Here is a 26,162-nt window from a genome sequence, read left to right as displayed (position 1 = left end):
AATGAAGAAAATAGACTAGCCGGCATCCCACAGTCTGATTCTGTATTATAATTGGACATGTCACTCCTCACTGTGGAAATCGAGGAAGCCTCAGGATAAGGAAGGGGGCAGGAGAGGACAAGCATCTGAAGACATGGACGTGGGCGCATCCCTGCCACGGTCCTGAGGCTGCAGGGGGCCCACAGCCCTCTGTGGGCTCCGTTTCCCTGTCTGGAAACAGGGTTAGGACTAACTAGAATTCCCTCTCTGCTAAGCATTCTCCAACCCAAGGGCTCACATCCACGATTGTGACCCCTTAAGGGAGGGAAGAGGCCGGGGTGACGGGAGGAGCCCAGGACGGCCTGGGGGCAGGGAGCTGGGACCCAGCACTCGGGGGGCACCACAGGCCATGCCTTTGCCCACCTCCCACCTCAGCTGATGGATCCTCTGACCCTGCGTCCTGTCCCAAAACGCACCGCTCCCTTGGAAGCTATCCCCAGAGAGAGTAGGAGCCACTGTGGCCCCATGGTTCAGAGCCACCAGAGCAAACTGAATTAAGGGAGGTGGCTGAGACCTCGGCTAGAAGCCTCGGTGGCACTCAGGAGGGACTTCACAAACCAGGATGCTGAGGGGGAAAGCGCCAGGGCTTTTCCTGTAGATGTGGGGCGGGCTCTGGGAGTCAGTTAAGGAACACAAAATTCAGGAAGGCAGCGAGCCCCGGCCTGAGGCAGCCCCTGCACAGGCAGCAGCACCACCCGGGGCTGCCAGTGGGTCCATGTGGAGAGTCCCTCGGACAAAGCCCTCTGGCTGGCACCCGGCAGGGCTGAGCACACGCTAGGCCTCAGTCATCCTCATTGGCTGTGTCATCCTGTAAACAAAGATTTCTCCTAACAGGCCCTCAAAATGAACCTGCAGAATTTCCCCTTAGAATCTAAGTGAGATCTCTTGCTTCAAATAAGCCTTAAAGTTCTCCCTCTAGGGCCAGGCACAGTGGCTCACTCCTGTAATCCCAGCACTTTGGGAGGCTGAGGCGGGCGGATTGCTTGAACTCAGGAATTTGAGACCAGCCTGGGCAACATGGTGAAACCCTGTCTCTATAAAAAATACAAAAATTAGTGGGGTGTGGTGGTGCATACCTGTGGTCCCAGCTACTCAGGATGGTGAGGTGGGAGGATTACTTGAGTTTGGGAGGCGGAGGTTACAGTGAGGCAAGATTGTGCCACTGAGCTCCAGTCTGGATGACAGAGCCAAACCCTGTCTCAAAAACAAAACAAAACAAAACAGTTCTCCCTCTCTTAGAAAGCATCTCTTCCAAAGGAAGGGCGAACAGTCGCTTCTCAATGAACTGAACCAAAAGACAGACCCTTCTGACCTCTCGCGAGTGTGTGTGCTGTCTGTCCCGGCTTTTAGAGAAAATTTGATGTATCTTTCCTCCCGTCCTACAGACCCGTGAGCAGCTACAAGCCGAAGTGCAGAGGGCGCAGGCGCGGATACAGGACCTGGAGAAGGCCCTGGCGGAGCAGGGGCAGGTGAGTCCGCAGCCATCTGCACGGGCGTGGGGGCACACTGGGTGGGAGGTATTTGACTGCACCTGAAGACAAGCTTCAGTGGTGCGATCGTTACTTTCTACAGCCTTGACCTCCTGGGCTCAAGCCATCCTCCCACCTCAGCCTCCTGAGTAGCTGGGACCACAGGCATGTGCCACCATGCCCGGCTAATTTTTGTATTTTTTGTAGAGATGGGGCGTTGCCACATTGGCCAGACTGGTCTTCGGTGTTCTGCCACATCACGATTTAAATGTTGGTTTATGAGTTCCTCCCTCAGTGTCTTTATTTCTTTCAATTCTATTTTCAAGGATATGAAGTGGATTGAAGAGAAGCAGGCGCTGTACCGGAGAAACCAAGAGCTTGTGGAAAAGGTGAGCCCCGAACCCCTGGAGACCCTGGCAGGACTCGCTCTATGCTCTTGGGGGTTGCAGTGGTCCCTGTGGCGCTGAAGGGTGGAGCGAGGGCTGAGGCTTCTGAATGGCTCTGTCCCAGGCCCCTTCTGCTCCGCTCCCTCCTGCGGGACCCCATCAGGAGCCCTGGGGAGGAGGACTGCCTGGACAGAGGGGGCTGGGGCCTGTTCTCCTGGGTCCGGGCAGGCCCCTGTCTACAGCAGCATCTCCATTCGTGTCCTGTTGTGCTGATGGTCCCGTGGGTGGGCTGGTTAGAACATCGTGACAGAGGAGCTTTATTGAGACCACTAGAACCATCCCCCTGGGAAGCCTGGCTGGGTCAGGGAAGTCTCCTTCCAGCAACGCTTGTGGGGAAGCTGAAGGGTCCTCAGGGAAGAGCCCACGGACCAGCCTGGCTGAGCGAGTGCGTGTTTGAGACTTCGCCAGGGCGTCACCTGGCGGGCCCAGGTCCAGGCTCTCTTGGTCCCGGATGACAAGAGGCTCCTGAAGTGCTGCCCGCCCCCACTCCCACCCTGGCCCGGGCTTTGTGGGCTGGAAGACTTTATCAGACGTAAAACAGATCAGAACATGCGATGTGTGGCCAGGCTGCTCTCAGTGGCCTTAGCTTCTGCCTGGGGTGCAGGGACGGGAGCGCAGGTTTCTCTCAGGGCACCTCCCCACCACACCAGGCCCACCTGGCTCAGCTGCTCCGTGCACTGGGTTAAAGAGGGAGTCACAGCACCGAGGGCCCTAGACTTAGGTCTGGGTAGTCCAGGGCCATCCCAAGACAGGTGCACCTCACAACTGTGGGAGCAAGCGATGTGGCATGAGGCAAGGGCGGGGCTGGCTACGGGTCCAGGGGCAGGAAGGCCAGCAGGGCTGTCATTACCATGCACAGGTGAGGGGTGCTCCGTGTGACCCCCACCCCACTTGTCCATGGGCAGGGACAGGTGTCCTGAGGAGGCAGTGATGTCTCACACTGGCAGGGGCGGCCTTCTGGGGAGAAGCCAGGGTAGCCTGGCTGATGAGTCTGATCTGTGCCAGCAGGACAGGGCTTCAGACAAACGGGCGTCTGACGCAGCCTCTGCACTGCTGCCAGCCCAGGGCTGGTCATGCCCTCTGGGGGGTCCTGCTTTAGGCTTTGTTCACATCTGGAATGGCGAACGACACCCCCATGTTTCCCGTGGACACACGGAACATCTCTTAAATTAGAAGTGCTGTTTCCACAGGGCTCAGCACAATGCTGTGTGTGCCACGTAAATGCTGGCACAGGCAGAGATTCACATGCACTTAAGGGCACACACTTAAACACGCACACACGTAAATGCCTGCGTGCACACTTGAACACGGGCACACAGAAATGCTTGCTCGCACACTCGAACACATGCACACATAAATGCTGGCACGCACACGGAAATGCTTGTGCACATACACACATGCCCATGTGCACACTTGGAGTCATGCTTTTCTCTGGCTACACTGGTTGCGGGTCACATTCCTGGGCCCGCTGTGCAGCAGTACACAGCTGGCCCTGTGGGAGGGTCCAGCTCCCACTGAGCCGGCTCACTCCAAGGATGCAATGCTTCTGAGTTTATCTTGGTCCCCTGAGCATCAGAGCAGGCCCCTCAGTTCCCGGAGCTCAGCTCCAGGAGATGGACACAGCTGTCTGCCCCTGGTGGCCCCTGCCCCCATGAGGCTGCTGAGGACACATGCCATGGGCCGTGTCACTTGACCCTTTGGAAGGGGTGGGGGACTCCTGCATCTGGTTTACTTGTAACTGGTTCCATTTAAACAGCTCCTTAATTAGCCAAGTGAATTCCGGTGGCCAGGCAGCCATGGTACCAGCTCCTTCCATTGGGCACAGCCTGGGCTCCAAGGGGCACCAGGGAGCCACTTGGGACATTTATCCTCCACGGCCTCCCTTCCTCATCCTAGCTCAGAGCCCCGCTAAGGCCCCCAGGCTCCTGGCTTGTGGTGCACAGCCCCTGCTGGAGACGTTTATCCTCGACGACCTCCCTTTCCCATCCCTGTCCAGGGGCCACCCAGGCTCAGGGCCCCCTATGACCTCCAGGCTCCTGGCTTGTGGTATGCGGTGCTGCCTGTCCAGCCCCACCCACCACCGGATGGCTAGGCTGTCTCACTATGACAAACCCAAACATATCCAGGGCTGTGAGGAGCTTCCAGGGCTGGGCACCAGGCCAGCCAGCTGGCCTCCCCGAAAGCCAGGAGCTGTCCAGTCAGCCTGGAGTTGACCCCCCAAGACCTCTGGTGAGAAAGAACCAGACCCCTCACCTCACGCATGTTTTATGTTGCAGATCAAACAAATGGAGGCGGAAGAGGCTCGGCTCAGACACGAGGTGCAGGACGCCAGAGACCAAAACGAGCTGCTGGAGTTCAGGATCCTGGAGCTTGAGGTAGCTGAGGGATGGGCCAGCACTGTGGCCTGTGGCCGTGGCCTGTGGCTGTGTCAGGGGCCCAGTCCTCAGCCTTCCTAAGCCACACAAATCCCTGAACATGAACATGAACCCAAAAGGCTGGGTCAGGGAGGAAAGAGGCAAATGGCCGTAAACTGCCACCTCTTCATACCGGCCGTCCGAACATCCAGTGGGGAACATGGGCCATGGAGCTGTGTCATGCAGGGACCACTTCTTCACACGAAGGATGAGGCCGGCTGCCCAAAGCACATGTAAACATGGGGGAAACGGGCCGTGGAGCTCAGTGTCATGCAGGGAAAACAAAAGCACGACAGGTGACAGTGCAGCATCTGCTCCAGACATGTGGGGCAAGGAGCTGGCACGTCCGTCCTCCATCCGCCCCTGAGGAGCCGGCATGTCCATCCTCCATCTGCCCCCGTGGCCCTGCTGCAGCTGGTGTGTGGCTGTGTCCACGCCTCTTGCCCCTGAGTGAGGGCTGTGGGGGTCACACGGTGGCTGGGAGCCCTTTGCCTGTGCCCTGTCATCCCTGGCCCTGTGTCTTCTGCCATGACCTGCACAGGAGCGGGGAGGAGGGGGATCCCACCGGGCAGCTCAGGCTGGGTGTGGGCAGCCACATCACTGTGATTGTTTCACGGTAAGGGTGGTCCACCTGTGGGGCTGGGAGGAAGTGGCCCACACAGGGGCCACCCCTGCCGAGCACCACACACAGCCCGAGGCCTCCGTCTCAGGCCAGCACCTGGAACCTCAGAGTCCAGCTGGAGCCACCTCTTAGAGCCCTCCCGTCCACTGCTGGAGGACAGGGCAGCTGTGTGGTCACTCCATGTGTGGACAGCCTCGGCCACGTGGGCCTGCCTGTGGGGACAGTGGCAGCACCGCTGGCCTGTGTCCTCCAGAGGCTCCTCTGGTCAGGCCTGCAGGGGATGTGACCTGCAGCCCCTCCCCTGATCCTCCCCATAGCCCCTGGGATTCACTGAGGGATGTGCCCGTGGGCTCAGGGTAGGGACTGCCCAGGCCACGTGGCCAGAGTATGATGAACTCTGCCCGGCCCATCTGGCGTCAGCGAATACACAGGGGCAGTCCTTGTGGGCAGGTCCAGGTCCAGTGCAGATTCTGCCACCACTGCTGCCACTGTGGTTCGATTTTCATAAATGCTGAGTTGATTCCTGGTTCCATGGTCTTGGCCCACGTTCCTCAGGCCCCAGCACAGCCCTCTTAGAGGGAAGGGATGGGAGGGGAGCAGCTAACCCTTCTGCCCCTCTGTCCTAGGAGAGGGAGAGGAAGTCACCCGCCATCAACTTCCACCACACACCCTTCGTGGACGGGAAGAGCCCCCTCCAGGTGTACTGCGAGGCCGAAGGCGTGACGGTGAGTCCCGCCCCTTCCACCCACTCTGCCCCACCCCTTCCTTCCCCTGCCCCACCCCTCCCTTCCCCCGCCCCACCCCTCCCGTCCCCCACCCCACCCCTCCTGTCCCCCACCCCACCCCTCCCCTCCTCCACCCTGCCCTGCCCCACCCCACCCTTCCCCACCTCCTCTGCCCACCCCGTGGCCGCTCACCCCTGCCTGTCCTCTGTGCCTTAGGACATTGTGGTCGCGGAGCTGATGAAGAAGCTGGACATCCTGGGCGATAACGCCGTAAGTGTATGTCGCTCTCCTGGCTTGTGCATGCCTCTCACGCCCACAACCCCCAGCCCAGCCCCTCTGGGGTCCAGGAGGCCCTGCCAGCCTCCCACAGCCCGGCCATGGGCCACCCTGCCTGAGATCCTCCTCGAGGCCCAGAGCCGGCTCAAAATCGGAGCCTTCCTCACACTGCTCCAGGGCCCACTGGGGCCTCTGCTGTGCACACCTGGTTCTTCCAGCGGACGGCACTTCCCATCACATTGCCCAGCTTCTGGGATCTCTCTTTCAGCCCTTCCATACTTGCCGTGAGGATGGGGGGGCTGTTGCTCTTAGACAAACCAAGACCCTTAGAGGTTCCACTTCCTTGGCTTGGGGGAAGAAGCAGACTCTATAGATAACCCCTAAGTTTCATTTGGGGCAGAGTTCCGATTTCTATAGCAAACTCCTTGAAAGAATGTTAATTACTGAGTGCGCAAAGTAAATGCACCCCTTCATCCCACTTTTCATCCGCCCATCACTAATCCTCTGCTCTCCATCCATTTATTCCCCATCAATGCACCATCTACCTAGCCCTTCATTCATGCTGTCTTATGTCCATCCATCCATCTATCCTGTGTAATCCATCCATCCATCCTCCATAATCCATCTATCTGTCCTCCATCCTTCATCTATCCTTCATCCATCATCCTTAACCCATCCATTTATCCATCCTCCGCAATCTGTCCATCCATCCTCCATCCGTCCTCTATCCACCATCCTCCATCCATTCCTTCTCCATCTACCATCCTCTACCCATTAACCTTTCACCCATCCATCCATCTCCCATTCATCCTCCATAATCCATCGATCCTTCATAATCCATCTATTCATTCTCCATCCATCTTTCCTTCATCCTCCATTCTTCATTCATTCATCCATTCTCCAGAATCCATCAATCCATCCACCCTCCATAATTTATCTATGCATCCTCCACCATTCATTCATTCATCCACCCTCCATCATTCATTCATCCATCCTCCATAAGCTATTTATCCATCTTTCCATCCTTCATCCTTTATCCTTCCATCTATCCACAGCCCCTCCCTCCCTCCCTCCATCCATCCATCATCCTACCTTCGTTGACCTTCCACTCCCTCCACCCAGGGCTCTGCATCCGAGGACTCCCTTCTCCCCTTGCCTGCCCAGCCCCTGGGGAGCAGTGAGGCACAGGGCAGGGGCGCTTTCAGCAGGGAAGCTCTGGGTGTGGGTCTGCTTCTCTCAGACCTGGCGGCTCCATTGTGGTCATAGGTGGCTGAAGAGCCACAGCAGGGTGGCTGTGGACCTGACATGCTCTGGGGTCCAGTCCTGGGTATCAGCCCCATCACGAGGTCTTGGGAACTGTATTGGGCAACTCTCTGATTCACAGTTGGAGAAGCTGAGTCCCCAAAGGCACTGCCCAGGGTCACAGAGCCGATGTAGTGGCAGAGTTGGAGGCATCCAGCCCCACCCAGGCCTATTTCACTGTTCCTGCCCAGCCCCATAGGTGTCCGCCAAGAGTGCCACTGAGTGTGACAGCCCTGCAGTCATCATGCAGCCTCTGAGGCCATCATCACAGAGTCCAGGGACAGAGGAGGTTGGGGGCTGGAGGGCTCATGGCCAGGCTTAAGCTCAGGGGACCTGTGGAGATGCTGGGGAGCTCCTGACAGTGGGCTGACCGTGGCCCTTCAAGCCTGGCTGTGCAATCAGTGTTGACTTCACATGCAACTTGTGGTTTATCACATCTGGGTAGATTCCCTCAGTCACCCTGAAGCCACCTGCTCAGCCTCCCCAATCTCCCCAACTTAAAGTGTTGGGAGAGATCTGTGGCCTGCCCAGCCCTGCCATGGGAGAAGGGAGCAGGGCAGAAGAGATGAGGGCACCCAGCCCCAGCCATGCAGGATGAGGTTCTTGCCTGAGTCAGGAGTGCAGCTGGCCCCCACCATGGACTACAGACAGAGCCTGACTCCCCGCTGCGGGAGACCCTGTGCAGACTTTGGGGTTGGGGGACAGCAGGAGATGCCTGCTGTTAGGGAGCTTGTACTCTAGGGAGAGAACGGCATGGACAGGGCTTTTGGAGTGAGCTGGCATGAATCAGAGAGGCTCCGGAGAGAGGAGCAAGGGCCTCCCTTCCCTGCAGGGACCAGGCACCCAGCCCCAGCTGACCCACGAGCTGGGGCCGGGCAGCCCTGGTCTGGATGCAGGCTGCAGCGTAGTCTGAGAGTGTGAGGTGCCCACATCCAAAGCCATAATCACTCTACCCAGAAGGGCCACCCAGGGGCCCCTGCGGTGGGGAGGAAGCGTGAATAAAACACGCATAAAAGAGACACAACCTTCCTGGGATTCAGCCATTTCACAGCCATGAATGTGTGGTCTCTCCTCCACTGTTCCCAAGTGGTGGTTTAATAACCACAGGTGCATATGCAGAGGCTGGCTTTAAACACGGAAGGAGACAGAGGCTGGGTGGAGCAGCAGCCACTGCTGGGGATGTAGTGGTGGCCTGCCTGCATTGAGCAGCGCATCCGCATCTGCCTCAGCTGGCTACCTAGACCTGGTGGTTACCAGCAGAGGGAGGATGAGAGAAAACAAAATCGACAGCACCCGGGGGGAACAAGCTCAACTCAAGGGTGTCAGAGACGCTGGGAGGGAGATGTCAGTCAAAGCGCTTTTTAGCTGTGGCCCCCACCCAGGCACCCCCAGTCAGCCTCCCCATGCATCCATCACTCACCCTCACCCCCAAAGGCACTGCTTCTGACCGCACCTGTGTTCTGCTTTTGGGTGCAGAACTTGACCAATGAGGAGCAGGTGGTTGTCATACAAGCCAGGACAGTCCTGACCTTGGCTGAAAAGGTAACAGCAGCTGTGTGGACACTCGGGAGAGGGAGGGGGCCTGGCTCCTGGGGTCTCCTGCCCTGCTCAGCTCAGAGAAGGTGATCTCGGGAGGAGGGCCTGCAGGGCCGGGTTTGGGGGGTCCACTAAGCCCCATCTGCCCTGGGAGATCTGGCACACTCAGGTCAGACAGCACCCACTGCGAATCTTTGCAAAGGACAGATTCAACTCCACTTTGCTCTGTCACCAACCCTGTCTGTCTGCGTTTCCTCCCAAAGGTGAAAGGTATGGTGAGTGTGCAGGCAGCGTTCTCTGTTCAGCTTACCCTGACCCCCTTCTGGGGCCACTCAGCCCACTACCTGCTCACTACCTGCTCCTAGTCCCACCCCCAGCCCTGACCTGCCTGGTGGGCTGGGCCTCCCACAGCAAGAAGAAGGGGTGCTCCTGGCACATAGGGGTTTGGAGAAACAGGCCACCCCTCCCCGCCTGTCCTGGCAGAGCTCTGCAGATGTGTCTCTCCCATGGTGCCCCAAGCCAGTGTCCCTCCTCTGCTGGAGAAGGTGTCAGGGGTAGACTTCCTGGACACCTGGAGGGTGGGAGGGGTGGGGCCATGATGCCAGCGCAGCCCCAACTCCCTGGAGAGGGCTGGGCTCTCCCCTCCCTAAGGAGAAGAGGAAGGAAGACCCAGGCCGCCCTGGCTTTTCTCCCAGCCGTCTCCACAAGCCGGGGCGGGGGACCCTAGGGTCACTGTCCTGCTTGCTCTGTTTGTGTCCAGTGGCTCCAGCAGATTGAGGAGACAGAGGCGGCGCTGCAGCGGAAGATGGTGGATCTGGAGACCGAGAAGGTTGGTGGCACCTTCGCTGAGGTTCTGCGGCTCGGTGCTGCAGGTGGGACATCCAAGACCGAGGCACGGTCCTCCTGTGTTTCAGGAGCTGTTCAGTAAGCAGAAGGGCTACCTGGACGAGGAGCTGGACTACCGGAAACAGGCCTTGGACCAGGCCAACAAGGTGAGAAGCACGAGGCTGCTGGAACCCCGGGGTGGGGGGCACTGGGGTGAAAACGGCCACGTGGCTCAGGTGCCCAGCAGTGCCTCAGGTGCCTATGTGGGTCAGGTCGCAGGGCCCCTAATGGTCCCTGCACAGCAGGCTCTGGCTCTCCAGAGCTGCCTGATGGGGTCTTCACTTGGAGCTTCATAAACGGAGCAGGATTAGTTGAGGAGGCCTAAACCCACACTGTGCAGTGAGAATGCTCTACAGCCTTTGTGCAGTTCACTCGGGCACAGAAACACGCCCGGATTCCTAAAGGCTGTCCAGGCGTCAGTGTGGGCTGGTGTCTACCTCCCACCCTTCCCCTGAAGAACTGGAGAAACTGGTGGCTGTTCTGGGACAACAGCCTGCTCACTAGTGGGAGGTGTGGTCTTGTTCTATTTCATCTGCTGTGACCGAGAGGAGCATGGGACATTTCTAGGTTGAAAACTAGGCTTCAGAACTGGGTTCCCCTGCTGGGAGCTACTTCCCCCATGACTGCACAAGCAAAATCATCTGTCCCTGCCGGACTCCTATCACGTGATGGAAGGTATGACCGGGAGGATATCAGGCCATGTTGTGGAAAGACAAGTGTCACCACCAAGAGGTTCACCTCGGGACCCAGCCCAGCAGGCAGGGTCTTGACCCTCATGCCTGTGTGGTGACCTGCTTGGCTACTCAAAGCAAGGGAAGGTGGGCTGGGATGAAAATGCGCATTCCTGGGGCCAAGTTCAGCCTGAGAACTCTCAGAGTGATGGTGATGATGACAATGGTGGTGGTGATGATTGTGCTGGCAATGGTAATGGTGATGGTGGTAGTGGTGGTGGTGGTGATGGTGGTAGCAGTGGTGGTGGTGATGGTGGTAGTGGTGGTGGTGGTGACGATGATGGTGGCGATGATCATGATCACGATGACGGTGGTAGTAGTGGGGTGGTGATGATGGTGATTATGATGGTGATAATGGTTATGGTGATGACGGTGGGTGGTGGTGATGGTGATAATGGTGATGGTGGTGATGATGATCATGATGGTGGTGGTAGTGGCGATGGTGATGATGGTGATAATCGTTATGGTAATGACGGTGGTGGTGATGGTGACGGTGGTGGTGATGGTGGTGGTGGTGGTGATGGTGGTGGTGGTGATGGTGGTGGTGGTGATGGTGGTGGTGGTGATGGTGGTGGTGATGGTGGTGGTGGTGATGGTGGTGGTGGTGATGGTGATGATGGTGATGATGGTGATAATCGTTATGGTAATGACGGTGGTGGTGGTGGTGATGGTGGTGGTGGTGGTGGTGGTGATGGTGGTGGTGATGGTGATGATGGTGATGATGGTGGCAATGATGATCATGATGATGGTGGCGATGGTGATGGTGGTGCTGATCATGATGGTGGTGGTAGTGGTGATGATGCTGGTGGTAGTGATGATGGTGATTATGATGGTGATAATTGTTACGGCGATGATGATGGCAATGATCATGATGACGGTGGTGGTAGTAGTGGTAATGGTGAAGCTGCTGGTGGTAGTGATGATGATGGTGGTGTCAGTGATGATGGTGATGGTGGTGATATGGTGGTGATGATCATGACAGTGGTAGTGGTGATGATGGTGATCATGATGGTGACAATAGTGATTGATGATGATGGTGATGATGGCGGTGGTGGTGATGAGGATGGTAATGATAGTGTTATAATGACAGCCTACTCAAGAGCCTTTCCTATGTGGCAGGCACTGGTCTGGCCAGCCAGGCACAGAAGCTGGTGACCTGCCCAAGGACAGGCAGTCAGAATGAAGGCAGGAGTCGAATGTCAGCATTCTTCCCCTGCGCCCACAGCCATGACTGCTGCATTAGGCATCTCTCCTTCCTGCACTCGTGGATGTGAGTTCCTCACATAGAGGGGCCAGGGCTCAAACGCAGAAGCCTACAGAGCAAAGAGCAGCCACACCAGGCACCTGGCATCCTGGGTGGGGGTGCAAGGCCCATGTCAGTTGCTGTGGAAGCCAGTGTGTGAGCCATGGGAGGCTTTGGAGGCAGATGACCTGGGTTTGAGGCCAAGCTCAGCCGGTAACCCCTAGGGATTGGGAGTTCTTGTAAGATGCTGGGCATGGAGGCTGGCCCTGGCTAAACTGGTAATGGCCCTCCTGTTGCTATGGTTAGTGTCACTATTGCTGACCAGCAGTGTGCACATACCTGCGTGGGAGCAGCTCACAGGTTGCCAGCTGTTCTTCCTGGGCCACTTTCCTCATGGCCTCTGAGTACTGAGAGCCAGCCCCGGGTGAGCTGGCCCCAGTGGTGGTGAGACCTGCGTCCCTCTAGGTGGCCAGGGACCTGCGCAGCACGGAGCATGTCTGTCCACCCTGCTCACGGGGTGGCCCCCAGACAGAGGCTGCTGTGAGCTTAGCTTACCCAGGCAGTCCTCTGGGCCTTGCGTGCTTTGGTCAGAAGGAAGGAGGCTGGAAGTAGGTGGTCACTTGATGTAAAAAGCAGAGGCACCTTGGTGCCCCAGGCCATCCACACTGCAGCCAGCTGACACTCCTCTGCCCGCACCTTCTGGGACTCCCGGCTGCCCTTACTGGAGAGACCTTCTTGCTGAGGCGACAGGTCCTGCAGGCTCCAGGTCCCCGCCTCCCTCCCTCAGCTCAGTCTCTGTCCCCCGAAGCCCCTTGGCCTCTGCTCTCCAGCCTCCTTGTACCCCCTCATCCTCCTTCATCCTGCTCATGCTGATTGCTGGCATGGACAGGCTCCTCTCTGCTGGATGAGGAAGAACCCTCTAGAACAGTGCTCTCCCATGAGCACCAAGGCCCACGTCACTGCCTGGGTGGAGAGGGCTGGGATCCAGCTAGGGATCAGCCTAGCTGGCGGGCATCTCCACTGCTGTGCAGCCACCACCACAGCAGGCTGGGAGACGGAGGACCCCACCCAGCCTTCGCTGCTGCTGTTCCATCCTCCTGGGGCGCCCTCCCTTTCCTTCTCCTGCCCATCCCTGACTGACACTGCAAGCCTCAGTTTAGCACCTTGTCTCCTCTAGGAAACCTTCCCTGACCCCCAGTGAGGTGGCCCTGACGTGCCCCACTCATGGCAGTGGGTCGGCCTTTCTATGGGGCAAGCAGGGACCATGTGCATCTGCTGCCATCTGGTCTCCTAGACCAGCACGAGGCCTGGCAGGCAGCAGGTGCTTTGCAGGTGATGCATAGGTGAAGAGGAAAAGAGCTAAGGATTGCGCGGAGGTTTTTAAATCCAGCCCACCTTGAGACAGGAGAGGGAAGAGAAGGACATGCATTTGTTTTTTTAATATTGCATTTTTTCTTGAATGAAAGAATAATCAATGTACAGTTCTGATTTACAACACAGAAAAATCCAAGAAAAAAATTCACCACATGCCCAGCACACAGAGAAAGACTGTGGGCATTCTGGTTTCTCTCCTGATGGTCTCTTGGCAGGATGGGGATGCACACAGTAACTTTGCAAAGCGGGGTCCCCGTGCTTATCTGAGGCTTGCTCTCTGAGAGATGGTCATCATGCCAATGGTAGGAAATGTTCACAGTAGGAAAGGACATTTTCTTCCAGTTCCTGTTCTCTGGACTCCAGATGCCACCAACAAAGGGGACCCCACTTGCTGGTTCTCATCTCCTTCTGAGAAGTGCGAGGTGTAACCACATGTGTGTGCATGTGCATTTTCATGGATAGCCTGAGAAACCCAACGAGCTGCAGCACGCTTCTCTTTCACCTGACTGTGCACAGCCAGGGCACTTCCCACCAGCCCAAGGAGTGACTTGGTGTGAGCGCATCATGGACTGTTTGTCCCCAGTTAGCGGACTTAGGTAGTGTCCATGCATTAGCTATCACCAGCAAAACAGCAATTCCTATCCATTTCTTACGTCCCAACACACAAATAGAGATTATCTGCAGGAAAAGTTATTTGGTACGACCAAAGGATATGCACACTTAAGGTGTTGTTAGGAACTGCCGAATATTTCTCCCCATAGTAGGAAGTTTGCAGCCCAGACTTCCACTGCATGATGTGCAGCTGCCTGGCGCAGTCCTAGCAGGCGTGTCTCTGGTGAGCGCAAAGTCTATGCAACTCCACGCCACGTCTGTTTGTAACCTTTCCCACCTCTCTCATTCTATCTGACCTTTTGGTCAGAGCTCTTGGTAACAGAAGGCAACCAGCCCTTTGCCATCCATTGCAAATATTTCCTTTATTTCCTCAGTCAGAAGAATGGGACATGGCAAATATTTCACCCAGCTTGTCAGTTGCTCTTTGATATCAAACACTGTTTTGAGGGCCTGGCAGAATTTGGGTAATTTTTACGAGGTTGATGGCCTCCAGGTTTTATGGCATAATTTCAGCTTCGTACAAAAAAAGAAATTGTACAAAAAAATTCCAATGTTGGCCGGGCGCGGTGGCTCACGCTTGTAATCCCAGCACTTTGGGAGGCCGAGGCGGGCGGATCACGAGGTCAGGAGATCGAGACCAGGTGAAACCCCGTCTCTACTAAAAATACAAAAAAATTAGCCGGGCGTGGTGGCGGGCGCCTGTAGTCCCAGCTACTCAGAGAGGCTGAGGCAGGAGAATGGCGTGAACCCGGGAGGCGGAGCTTGCAGTGAGCCGAGATTGCGCCACTGCACTCCAGCCTGGGCGACAGAGCGAGACTCCGTCTCAAAAAAAAAAAAAAAAAAAAAAAAAATTCCAATGTTTTCTTTCAGCATTACTTTGAGGTGTGTGTGAGGCAGGTGTAAAGAGGAAATGGAAATTTATGCACCTCCAGGATGGCTGCCCACCGCCCCCTCCCCCGCCGCCCCATCCCTGGCAGCATCTGTCTACTCAGCCATCCACCTTTTCCACCCTAATGTCACAGATAATTCCGCTTTGTAAGATTGTGTCTGGAGTGATGCCTCAGTCCTAGAATCCCTCCACTGGGCCAAGAGAGTTGTTCCATGAGTGGAGAAGTGGCCTGTGGGCCCCCTTGACCTGACCAGAATGCAGGATCTGAGCATAGAGAGCTCCAGGAGTGGGGTCCCTGGCCCAGAGCAACTGCCCCCATGGTCCTCGTGATCAGACATCCCATGGACACCCCATGGGATTAGAGATGTGGGTCTCCGCACACATTTCCAGAAGATCAAATCAGCGCAGCTTCAGCTTTCTGTGAGGCCACCTCTCTCTGCCACCTCCACAGCAGCTGTGTCCTCAGACCTCAGATGGGGCCAACTTCTCAGGGGATCATTCAGCCCCAAAGACCAGCGGGGAGGCACATTGTTGCTGGTTGGACCAGGATTAATGCCCCCTACTCTGGAGGGGACTGGGGGCATCTTCCTGTGAGAGGCTGTGGGAGGGGCATCTTCCTTTGTGATGCTGGGGGGGGACCTCTTTCTGAGTGATGCTGGGGGCCTCTCGCTGTATGATGCTGGGGGGGCCTCTTCTTGTGTGATATTGGGGGGGCCTCTTGCTGTGTGATGCTGGGGGGGTCTCTTCCTGTGTGATGTTGTGGGGGCCTCTTCCTGTGTGATGCTGGGGGCATCTCTCCCTGTGTGATGCTGGGGGGGCCTCTTCCTGTGTGATGCTGGGGGCGTCTCTCCCTGTGTGATGCTGGGGGGGCCTCTTCCTGTGTGACGCTGGGGGCGGGCCTCTTCCTGTGTGATGCTGGGGGCGTCTCTCCCTGTGTGATGCTGGGGGGGCCTCTCCCTGTGTGATGCTGGGTGGTGGTCTCTTCCTGTGTGATGTCAGAGGGCCCTCTCCCTGTGTGATGCTGGGGTCGTGTCTTCCTGTGTGATGCTGGGGGGAGCTCTCCCTGTGTGATGCTGGGGGGAGCTCTCTCCCTGTGTGATGCTGGGGGGAGCTCTCTCCCTGTGTGATGCTGTGGGGGGGCCTCTCCCTGTGTGATGCTGGGGGGAGCTCTCTCCCTGTGTGATGCTGGGGGGGCCTCTCCCTGTGTGTTGCTGCGGGGAGCTCTCTCCCTGTGTGATGCTGGAGGGGGTCTCTCCCTGTGTGATGTTGGGGGGGGTCTCTCCCTGTGTGTTGCTGCGGGGAGCTCTCTCCCTGTGTGTTGCTGCAGGGAGCTCTCTCCCTGTGTGTTGCTGCGGGGAGCTCTCTCCCTGTGTGTTGCTGCGGGGAGCTCTCTCCCTGTGTGATGCTGGAGGGGGTCTCTCCCTGTGTGATGTTGGGGGGAGCTCTCTCCCTGTGTGATGCTGGGGGAGCTCTCTCCCTGTGTGTTGCTGCGGGGAGCTCTCTCCCTGTGTGATGCTGGGGGGAGCTCTCTCCCTGTGTGATTCGGGGGGTGTCTCTCCCTGTGTGATGCTGGAGGGGGTCTCTCCCTGTGTGATGCTGGGGGAGCTCTCTCCCTGTGTGATGTTGGGGGGGCCTCTCCCTGTGTGATGCTGCGGGGAGCTCTCTCCCTGTGTGATGCTGGGGGGAGCTCTCTCCCTGTGTGATGTTGGGGGGGCCTCTCCCTGTGTGATGCTGGGGGGAGCTCTCTCCCTGTGTGATGTTGGGGGGGCCTCTCCCTGTGTGATGCTGGGGGGAGCTCTCTCCCTGTGTGATGCTGGGGGGAGCTCTCTCCCTGTGTGATGCTGGGGTGTAGGGACCAGCCCCACAGGGTCGGTGGGTCTCTCCCTGTGTGTGGCGACGAGAGAGTGTAGAAATAAAGACACAAGACAAAGAGATAAAAGAAAAGGCAGCTGGGCCCGGGGGTCCACTCCCACCAATGCACGGAAACTGGTAGTGGCCCCGAATGTCTGGCTGCGCTGTTATTTATTGGATACAAAGCAAAAGGGGCAGGGTAAACAGTGTGAGTCTTCTCCAATGATAGGTAAGGTCACGTGGGTTACGTGTCCACTGGACAGGGGCCCTTCCCTGCCTGGCAGCTGAGGCAGAGAGAGAGAGGAGACAAAGAGAAAGACAACTTAGGCCATTATTTCTACATCTCAGAGACTATTAGTACTTTCACTAATTTACTACTCCTATCTAGAAGGCAGAGCCAGGTGTACAGGATGGAACATGAAGGCGGACTAGGAGCGTGACCACTGAAGCACAGCATCACAGGGAGAAGGTTAGGCCTCCGGGTAACTGCGGGAAAGCCTGACTGATGTCAGGCCTTCCACAAGAGGTGGAGGAGCAGAGTCTTCTCTAAACTCCCCTGGGGAAAAGGTGACTCCCTTTCCCGGTCTGCCAAGTAGCGGGTGTTGTTCCTTGACACCTTTTGCTACCGCTAGACCATGGTCCGCCTGGCGACGGGCATCTTCCCAGATGCTGGCGTCACCGCTAGACCAAGGAGCCCTCTGGTGGCCCTGTCCGGGCATAACAGAAGGCTCGCACTCCTGTCTTCGGTCACACCTCACTATGTCCCCTCAGCTCCTCACTCTGTATGGCCTGGTTTTTCCTAGGTTATGATTATAGAGCGGGGATTATTATAATACTGGGATAAAGAGTAATTACTACAAACTAATGATTAATGATATTCATATATAATCATATCTAAGATCTATATCTGGTATAACTATTCTTGTTTTATATTTTATTATACTGGAACAGCTAGTGTCCTCGGTCTCTTGCCTCGGCGCCTGGGTGGCTTGCCGCCCACGCTGGGGGGGGTCTATTCCTGTGTGATACTGGGGGTGCCTCTCCCTGTGTGATGCTCAGGAGGGGGTCTTTTCCTGTGTCTTACTGGGGAGGCCTCTTCCTGTGTGATGCTGGGAGTGTGTCTTCCTGTGTGATGCTGGGGGGGCCTCTCCCTGTGTGATGCTGGGGGGGGCCTCTTCCTGTGTGATGCTGGGGGTGCCTCTCCCTGTGTGATGCTGGGGGGGGCCTCTCCCTGTATGATGCTGGGGGGAAATCTCCCTGTGTGATGCTGGGGGAGCCTCTCCCTGTGTGATGCTGGGGGGGCCTCTTCCTGTGTGATGCTGGGAGTGTGTCTTCCTGTATGATGCTGGGGGGGCCTCTCCCTGTGTGATGCTGGGGGAGCCTCTCCCTGTGTGATGCTGGGGGGGCCTCTTCCTGTGTGATGCTGGGAGTGTGTCTTCCTGTATGATGCTGGGGGGGCCTCTCCCTGTGTGATGCTGGGGGAGCCTCTCCCTGTGTGATGCTGGGGGGGCCTCTTCCTGTGTGATGCTGGGAGTGTGTCTTCCTGTATGATGCTGGGGGGGCCTCTCCCTGTGTGATGCTGGGGGAGCCTCTCCCTGTGTGATGCTGGGGGGGCCTCTCCCTGTGTGATGCTGGGAGTGTGTCTTCCTGTGTGATGCTGGGGAGGGCCTCTCCCTGTGTGATGCTGGGGGGGCCTCTCCCTGTGTGATGCTGGGGGGGCCTCTCCCTGTGTGATGCTGGGAGTGTGTCTTCCTGTATGATGCTGGGGGGGCCTCTCCCTGTGTGATGCTGGGGGAGCCTCTCCCTGTGTGATGCTGGGGGGGCCTCTCCCTGTGTGATGCTGGGAGTGTGTCTTCCTGTATGATGCTGGGGGGGCCTCTCCCTGTGTGATGCTGGGGGAGCCTCTCCCTGTGTGATGCTGGGGGGGCCTCTCCCTGTGTGATGCTGGGAGTGTGTCTTCCTGTGTGATGCTGGGGGGGGCCTCTCCCTGTGTGATGCTGGGGGAGCCTCTCCCTGTGTGATGCTGGGGGGGCCTCTCCCTGTGTGATGCTGGGAGTGTGTCTTCCTGTATGATGCTGGGGGGGCCTCTCCCTGTGTGATGCTGGGGGGGCCTCTCCCTGTGTGATGCTGGGAGTGTGTCTTCCTGTATGATGCTGGGGGGGCCTCTCCCTGTGTGATGCTGGGGGGCGCCTCTCCCTGTGTGATGCTGGGGGAGCCTCTCCCTGTGTGATGCTGGGGGGGCCTCTCCCTGTGTGATGCTTGGGGAGTCTTTTCTTGGGTGATGCTGGGGGGGGCCTCTTCCTGTGTGATATTGGAGGGGTCTCTTCCTGTTTGATGTGTGGGCCTCTCTCTCCACTTCCAACAGGAAGGCCCCCTCATTTGGGATGCTCCGAGTTTTCTGAGTTCACCGTTGATTTCCTTCCCTTTCCCTGCGCACTCGCCCGGTTCTCTCCTATGTCGTTCATGGTGTGGCTCTCGGTCGCTCGGGTGCCCTCAGGTGACCCACAGGCCTGTGAGCACAGAGGTTTTTTTCTGCACTTCCTGCTCTGCTTCTGGGAGACACTGGGGTAAGGAGGGGAATGACTGGTTCCTCCTAGGGCAATGGTGGCTCTTTATGGCAGGGGCTAGTGCCAACTTTGCCTCTCTGGACATGGGTGTGGGAGACCGTGGTCTGTGTGGCTGCCAAAGGCAGGGAGGCTCATCCAGGCAGCCCACAGTTCGTGTCACCACGGAGGTCCTGGTGAGCACCACCCACTACCAGGTGCACGTGAAGCCACTGTGAGGTTAATTCCAAGCCAGCACTCGACCAGGTTTATTTTTAGAAGCTGGAGCTCATCTTAAAGGCACCAAGCTCTTTTGCTCTAAGAAGTGGAGGTTGACGTGTGAGCTGGTTGTGACTGTAAGAAGAGGAGGTTGACGTGTGAGCTGGTTGTGACTGTAAGAAGAGAAGGTTGATGTGCGAGCTGGTTGTGACAGCTGAGGACAGTTTATTTTGTGGCCGTCAAGAACAATAAAGTGTAACTGAGACCCAAAAGCGTGTTTTTCCATTTCCTAATATTTCTGCTATCTCTGAAGATGTTACATTTGGTTGGGAAGAAAGAGCCTCTGTAGTGTGAGAATTTGTTTTTTACAAAGATTGTATCAATAAAATTTGCCTAAGAAAAGCTTTGAAATACACAGAGCAAACTGCCAAACCCCAGGAATTTATGAAAAGGTGTGTATTTTGGCTGCTGGGTTATTACGTGTTTTGGCTGCTGGTTATAGCACCAGGATCGGGTTACATGGGTCTATGAATTGGATTTGGGGAGGCAGCGGGTGACCCCACGCTCAGCTCCCTCCCACCTTGCTGTGTCCCCAGAGGCCACCTGCAGCCCCTCCACCTCCCACTCAGCTTCCCCACTTCATAGCTCAGTCCTCCCCCACCCTGGGGTCAGGGTCCTGGCTCTTGCTGGCCTGGTCAGCGTCTCTGCTTCTAGGGTCTTCTCACGGACTGGGGAGGTCCGTGGGGCCCCTCGTCCTTCCGCAGAGGCCACAGCACTGAGTCCCTCCCTGTTGCATATCCTCCTGGCCCTGCTCCCAGGTGGAGGGTGGCCCGGCCTCCGTTGCTCTTCCTGAAAGGTTTTTTCTGGGGAGAAGGCAAGGACTAAGGCATCTCCCCTTCCGCCCCAGCACATCCTGGAGCTGGAAGCCATGCTGTATGATGCCCTGCAGCAGGAGGCCGGGGCTAAGGTGGCTGAGCTGCTGTCAGAGGAGGAGCGCGAAAAGCTCAAGGTGGCCGTGGAGCAGTGGAAGCGCCAGGTCATGAGTGAGCTGCGCGAGCGGGACGCCCAGATCCTGCGGGAGCGTATGGAGTTGCTGCAGCTGGCTCAGCAGGTGTGTGGCAGGTGGGGGCAGGGCTGGGGTGAAGACCTGGCCAGGGCCTGCACAGAGCCAGAGGGGGTCCTCCCACGGCCACACCCCCAACGACTACCCCTCTGTGGCCCCACCCTCCAGTGGCCACACCCCTCATAACACACACTCTGATGGCCACACCCTGGTGGCCGTGCCCCCAATGGCCGTGCCCCCTGATGGCCATGCCCCCAATGGCCATGCCCCCTGATGGCCGTGCCCTCAAACTGTCACGCCTTCCACACAGAGCCTTGGATGGCCACACCTTCTGATGATCATGCCCCAGAATGGCCACGCCTCCTGCTGGCCACACCCTCTGATGGCCACGCCCCTGGTGGCCATGCCTGTCAATGGCAGGCACTCAGGCCAGACTGCCTCCCCTGCCAGCCTAGTGTCCTGGGCGTGTTGCAGAGGCCTCTGGGTGGTAGTTCCCCTCTTTTGGACCCCTGGGTATTGTCTTTTCTGTGACACCGTTTCCTGATGGCAAGGGTGTTCTCTGGGGACAGCAGCCCAAGGCCTGCCTTTGCTTCAGGGCACTGTGGGACCTCAGGCCTGTTGGGTCAGTTCTGTTCTAATGGGAGGTGAGAGGCCCTGCTGACTAGACGGCCTGGATGTGTAGGACACGGCCCAGCTCCTCCGTGAGCCAGGTTGGCTGGGAGGCGGCTGTATGGATGTATTCCTTGTTAAGAACACCACTAGCGAAGGCTTAATTGAAATTCACATAAACAAGTGCCCTGTGTGCCAGCTGGCCGTGGGCATCGGTGGGCTAACGTTGGACATGCTCTGCTGGCTCCTCGTCGGCCTCCTGGGCCTCTTTGGTCTCCAGGGGATCAGGGTGAGGACAGTGACCTGCGGCCCTTTTGCTGCCTCAGAGGGGCTGTGGTTGGAGCTCGGATGCTTGGGGGACCCCAGGCACCAGCGTCCCCCTCACCGGGAGGCTCTCTCTGTGCCCAGCTCTCCTGCGACCCTCTGGCAGCCCCTTACTCCGTTGCAGTGGCATCTGGAGGGACCGGGAATCCATTCCTACCATTTCCCTGGATGTGTGGCGTTGTGCTTTCTGAGTCGAAGTTGCAGGAATCGGAAGGATATTTTTCCCACCACGGGGAGTGTGGCATGGGGAAGACCCTCCACTCTGCTGCCAGAGCAGTGTAGCAAAGGCTTGTGTCCCCACCAGGAGCCACGGGCCATGGCCACACCAGCTGCTCTGTGACCATCTGTTACCAAGGAAATGAATGAAAATCTTGAAGGATTTGGGTTTCCCAAGTACTGTGACTATTGAAGATTTTCTTCCTTTTAATCTTGCAGAGAATTAAAGAGTTAGAAGAAAGAATAGAAGCTCAAAAGAGACAAATAAAGGAACTGGAGGAAAAGGTAAAACAAATGCAGTTTTGGGGGTTGCTTGTTAAGATCAAGGGAGAGGAACCCAGTGTCACTCCGACCTGAGTCACTCAGCTCCAGGCCGTTGGGGCAGCAGACTTCGCTCCCAACAGCAGCAGGAAGCGGCCGCCTGAAGGCCTGAAGGCTGGACAGAGATGAGCTGGGCGGAGCTGAGCTGGGTGGTGGCTGCAAGGGCTCTGGACCAGAAGACAGGAGCCCCGGGGTCTAGGAATGCCCCTGCCAGGGCCCAGCCATGCGACCTCAGAGGAGCCACTCCTCTTGTGGCCTCAGTTTCCCCATCTGGAGCCAGCGGCCTCGGGTTCCTCCCATCTCTGAAGCCTGGGCTGTGTGGAAGCCTTTGATCCGTGCAGGTTCACCTTGCGCAGGTCTAAGAATCAAGTTCCAGGATCAGAAGCACCCGTTGACGTGCAGTTAGGCTGAGGCCACACACCAGGATTGGGGAGGGCTGTCTGGCTCTTTCTCGGGGTCCTGGCTCCGTGAGGTGTGGGGTCAGGGCTGCTCTGTCCACGCACGTAACAGGCTTGGTGCTCTCCAAGTCAGGACGAGGGGAGCACAGCAGAGTCCCGACCCTCCCAGGGATGCCTGCAGGTGTTCAGGGCAGGGCTTGTTCTCCCACGTGGGGCTGGTTCAGTCATGTCTGGGGGTGAGAGTGTTCACTCTGTTGTGATTGGTCTTGGGGGCCCGGCTCCTGACCCCCAGCCCAGACTGAGACTTTGTGCTAAATCTACTACGCAGTGGAGCTCACTGAAGTGATGGGCTCCCGCCGAGGGCTGAATGAAGTGGCCAGTGGCCCCACCTTCTGCCTCATCCTTCCGCCTCATCCTTCTGGAGAGAACAGGAGGCTGGCATTGGGATGCCCTTATGGTTGGCATGTGCTGGTCCCGGCCTGAGGAGGAGCCCACAGATGCTCTGCACTTGCCAGGAGAGACCGGGTCCCTCTGGACAGCAGTCGCCTTAGGGGGGCCGTGTGTCATCCCACATCCACCCTAGCCCTGCCCTGCCCCTCGTAGGCAGTGACACCCATGCCCTTCCGCTGGGCACTCACTGCCGCCTGTGAGAATCATCATCCTGAGGAACGAGTTACTCAAGGCACAGCCTTTGAGGCCCCGGTGGACACCAGGCCACGTGGGGAAGCACCCACCAGCACACAGGGGCGCCCGGCCTTGCCGGGAGGGGACACAGTGTTCTTGGGGCTTGAGCCTCAGAGGGCAGAGTCTCTCCCCCAAACCAAATGTCTGTTTCATTTTGCATCTTAAGGACATTCGTTTGTATTAAATACTAGAAAAATGTGAGGGCTGGGCGTGGTGGCTCATGTCTGTAATTCCAGTACTTTAGGAGGCCTAGATGGGAGGATCACTTGAGCCCAGGATTTCGAGACCAGCCTGGGCAACATAGTGAGACCCTGTCTCTAGAAAAAAAATTTTAAAAATAGCTGGGCATGGTGGCACATGCCTATAATCTCCGTTACTCAGGGGGCCGAGGTGGGAGGATGACCTGAGCCTGGGAGGTTGAGGCTGCAGTGAGCCATGATCACGTCACTGCACTCCAGACTGGGTGACCAACAGAGACCCTGTCTGCAAAGAAAAATAGATCAGGTGTTATTTCTTAAATCTAGCTAAATAGCCCTTCCTTTCCAAGCGATGCCCCGCTGCCCGATTTTCTCTTGTGTCCAGATGGGCCTGGCTCCCGACCCCCAGCCCAGAGTGAGACTGTGTGCACTTTGTGTACTCAGGGTGCTGGTTGCACTTTGCTGCTTATGGTGGGACTGAGACCACAGTATTGTCACAGGCCTGCTTTTGTTTGCTGGGCACTTGGAATGTCTTTCAATACAATGTTCACCATTATTATTACCCCATTGGTGCTCTCGCCGAAAATTCCTGCAGCAGGTCTCAGCGATGGGTTTCACTTCAGAGAGGAGGAGACCCAGTCCCCAGGAGGCTGGCCTTGTGGTGCTAGGGACACGCTAGGTGTGGGGCCCCCGACCAGCGCCCACCGCCCACGTCTGCATGGTGCAGGGTCCCCAGTGCGTTCCTAGGGGTGGCGGCACAACCCCTCAGACCGGGGGATTTGGGCAGCATCCCTCCCTCGGCACAGTCCTGAATGGCGTCCTCTCCTCCCTGCCGACAGCTCTGTCTTCAGTCTGTAATCGCGTGTGTTTCCTGCCAGAAGCACTACAAACTCTTTTTTCTCTTTCTTTCCTTCCGTTTCTCCATCCTCCCCTTTCTGTTTCAGTTTCTATTTTTGTTCTTATTTTTCTCCTTAGCTTTCATTCTCTGGTCATAGTCCGTCTTGGCACCCTGACGTGGTGAGTATGTCACTGGCAAGGTCCAGCAGGGGCCCCGCTCCGCTTCCCGGAAGACACCTCGGCCCCTGCCCTGCCAGGGAGCTGCCCGCCTGCCATTTGATCAACTGGAAGGCGATGACCCAGTATCCCCAAAAGGGTTGTTAGAAAGTCACCCACGTCCTTCAACACTGGAAGTCCCTCCCTGGGGGTCAGGACCCAGAGCCTTCCACTATAGAGGCCACAAGGTGCTCACCTTTCCTGAGCGGGAAGGAGAGCAGGGTCCCCCCCCCCACCACCTCAGTGTAGCAGAAACATGCAGGACCCTCTCTAGGGAGTCTTTCTGCTTTGGTGGCACTAGGTAGCAGGCCCTGGGGGCAGACACAGTGGTTCTGTGATTCATCCTCATTCTTTTCTGGGTGGTGCTGAGCACAAGCTTGGGCAGTGCTGGAGATTCAGCCGGGAGGGCTTGGTCTCCCTGCCAGGCTGGGGCAGCTTAGGCCAGGATAGCTGGAGTCTGCAGGTCACGGCTGCTGCTGCTGCTGCTACCATGGCACCCGCCAGCATAGATGGCTGCCTCCTTCCAAACTGGAGGAGGGGCAAGTAGGATGTCACATCATCGTTCACCTCGGTCCTCGAGTCCCCACCCTTCAGCAGGTCCTGAGAGGAGCTTCCCCTGGGAGCAGGGATTTCCCTCTCCATGAAGCCCCTCACCCCTCACCCCTCACCCCTCACCCCTCACCCCTCACCCCTCACCCCTCACTCCAGCCAAGCGGAGCCTCGCTGACATCCTCTCCATGCAGCCCCTCGGCCCTCGCCCCTCACGCCGGCCAAGCGGAGCCTCGCTGACTCTGCACTCTACGCTTCTTTTCTTGTAGCCCCACATTGAATTGGACCCTTTTCCTCCAGTGGGACCAGAGAGCAGGGACAAAATGGGACATCGCGTCTCCATCCTGAAGACCCAGGGGGATTTGGTCTCTGCACGCCAGTCCCGTGGAGGAAGAGTGAGAAGGGGCAGCGTGTGCGGCGCGGAGCTGCCGTCCACGTGGGATGTGCCAGAACTAGAACTGGCTCTGCCGACTTCTTGGGGGCTTCTCCGGGACAGGCCCGACCTTGGCTGCTGGACCCTGGGTCCCTTCTCCCGGATGGCAGCCCCCATCCCAGTTCCAGGGATGTGTAGCATTCCCTGCCAAGCAGGGGTGAGAACTGCTTCTGTGCAGAAGCACCAGCTGCGGGTCCCCTCCTCTCTCTTGGTTCTCACAGTAGCTGCCACTGGTGTCTGGAGGATGATTTTCAGAAACAACAGAGGCTTGGCCCGATGACAAGATGAAAGCTGTGACCTTCATTCAAGGGAATCTGGAGGCTCCCTGGGATGGTCCTGGGAGGGCTCCCTGACACCTCAGGGGCCTCTCCGATGCTGCAATGTGTTGCTAGGGTCCTGAGCACCTGCTGGCCAACAGACCCCACATCCACCCTCGTTCATCGTCATCTCTGTGGGGACAGACGAGCCGTGGCTGCTGCGGGCCACGTGGTGCCATCAACCCTCTGCCTCCCTACCCAACCTGAGACAGGAAGGCCAAGATCCCGCCCAAGCAGCCAGCTGGGAGCACCGTGGGACTGAGCCAAGGAAGGCGTGGGGAGCGTGGTGACAGGAGGTGGGACGAGGGGGCAGAGCTGGCTGGAACACGGATGCCAAAGGCTGCCTCCGTAGTGCATCTCCAGAAGTCTCAGAGGCCTTGGGTGCCCAGAGCCACCTGGCCTGGAAGCCCCTGCACGGGCCAGCCCTGAAGGCCGTGGACCCCGGCGGGCACCGAAGCCTCACCCCAAGCCTTCGCACACAAGGAGCAGCCCAGGTGGGGACGGTGGGCACAAGAAGGGAGCGGCTGGGACGGCCTTTTCCCGCCCGCTCTGTGTGGGGACACTGCACGAGCCGTGGAGCAAGAGGCTGACAGGTAAGGGCTGCCCTCTGTCCACGGGGACGGCCTTTTCCCTCCCGCCCTGTGTGGTGACGCTGCACGGGCTGACACGCCTCCTTCCTGGCCTGCTAATTCTGCTTAGAGAACGCAGCCCCATTTGAGATAAGAATTAAATTTTCTGGCACACCCTCCCTGTGAGGTGAGCCCCAGCTTCTCCGTCACACCTCTGTGTCCCCGTTTGCACATGCGTGGCCCTGCCACCCCC

The 26,162-nt window shown here is 57.7% G+C and overlaps 1 protein-coding gene across 12 annotated transcripts in view; it reads left to right on the top strand.

Moving 5' to 3' along the window:
- The window catches only part of JAKMIP3 (Janus kinase and microtubule interacting protein 3), a 166,600-nt gene that overhangs the window by 124,940 nt on the left and 15,498 nt on the right, over positions 1-26,162 (top strand). For 4 of the 12 annotated variants that reach the window (XM_063616498.1, XM_063616499.1, XM_063616500.1 and 1 more), the window contains 12 exons: positions 1,425-1,508; positions 1,835-1,897; positions 4,231-4,329; positions 5,617-5,715; positions 5,932-5,991; positions 8,770-8,835; positions 9,590-9,658; positions 9,744-9,821; positions 20,084-20,287; positions 21,608-21,673; positions 23,964-24,005; positions 24,860-25,933. In XM_063616498.1, coding sequence (XP_063472568.1) covers positions 1,425-1,508; positions 1,835-1,897; positions 4,231-4,329; positions 5,617-5,715; positions 5,932-5,991; positions 8,770-8,835; positions 9,590-9,658; positions 9,744-9,821; positions 20,084-20,287; positions 21,608-21,673; positions 23,964-24,005; positions 24,860-25,303 — 1,374 coding nt within the window. In that variant the 3' untranslated portion in view covers positions 25,304-25,933. Of the gene's footprint in view, positions 1-1,424; positions 1,509-1,834; positions 1,898-4,230; positions 4,330-5,616; positions 5,716-5,931; positions 5,992-8,769; positions 8,836-9,589; positions 9,659-9,743; positions 9,822-20,083; positions 20,288-21,607; positions 21,674-23,932; positions 24,006-24,859; positions 25,934-26,162 lie in introns of those variants that run through there. The other 8 variants (XM_063616502.1, XM_055245210.2, XM_055245225.2 and 5 more) reach the window with 4 other exon arrangements.

Source organism: Symphalangus syndactylus, chromosome 2 (assembly GCF_028878055.3).
Source record: "Symphalangus syndactylus isolate Jambi chromosome 2, NHGRI_mSymSyn1-v2.1_pri, whole genome shotgun sequence".
In the NCBI taxonomy this organism is placed as follows: domain Eukaryota; kingdom Metazoa; phylum Chordata; class Mammalia; order Primates; family Hylobatidae; genus Symphalangus; species Symphalangus syndactylus.
This window is presented reverse-complemented; position numbering and strand designations above follow the sequence as displayed.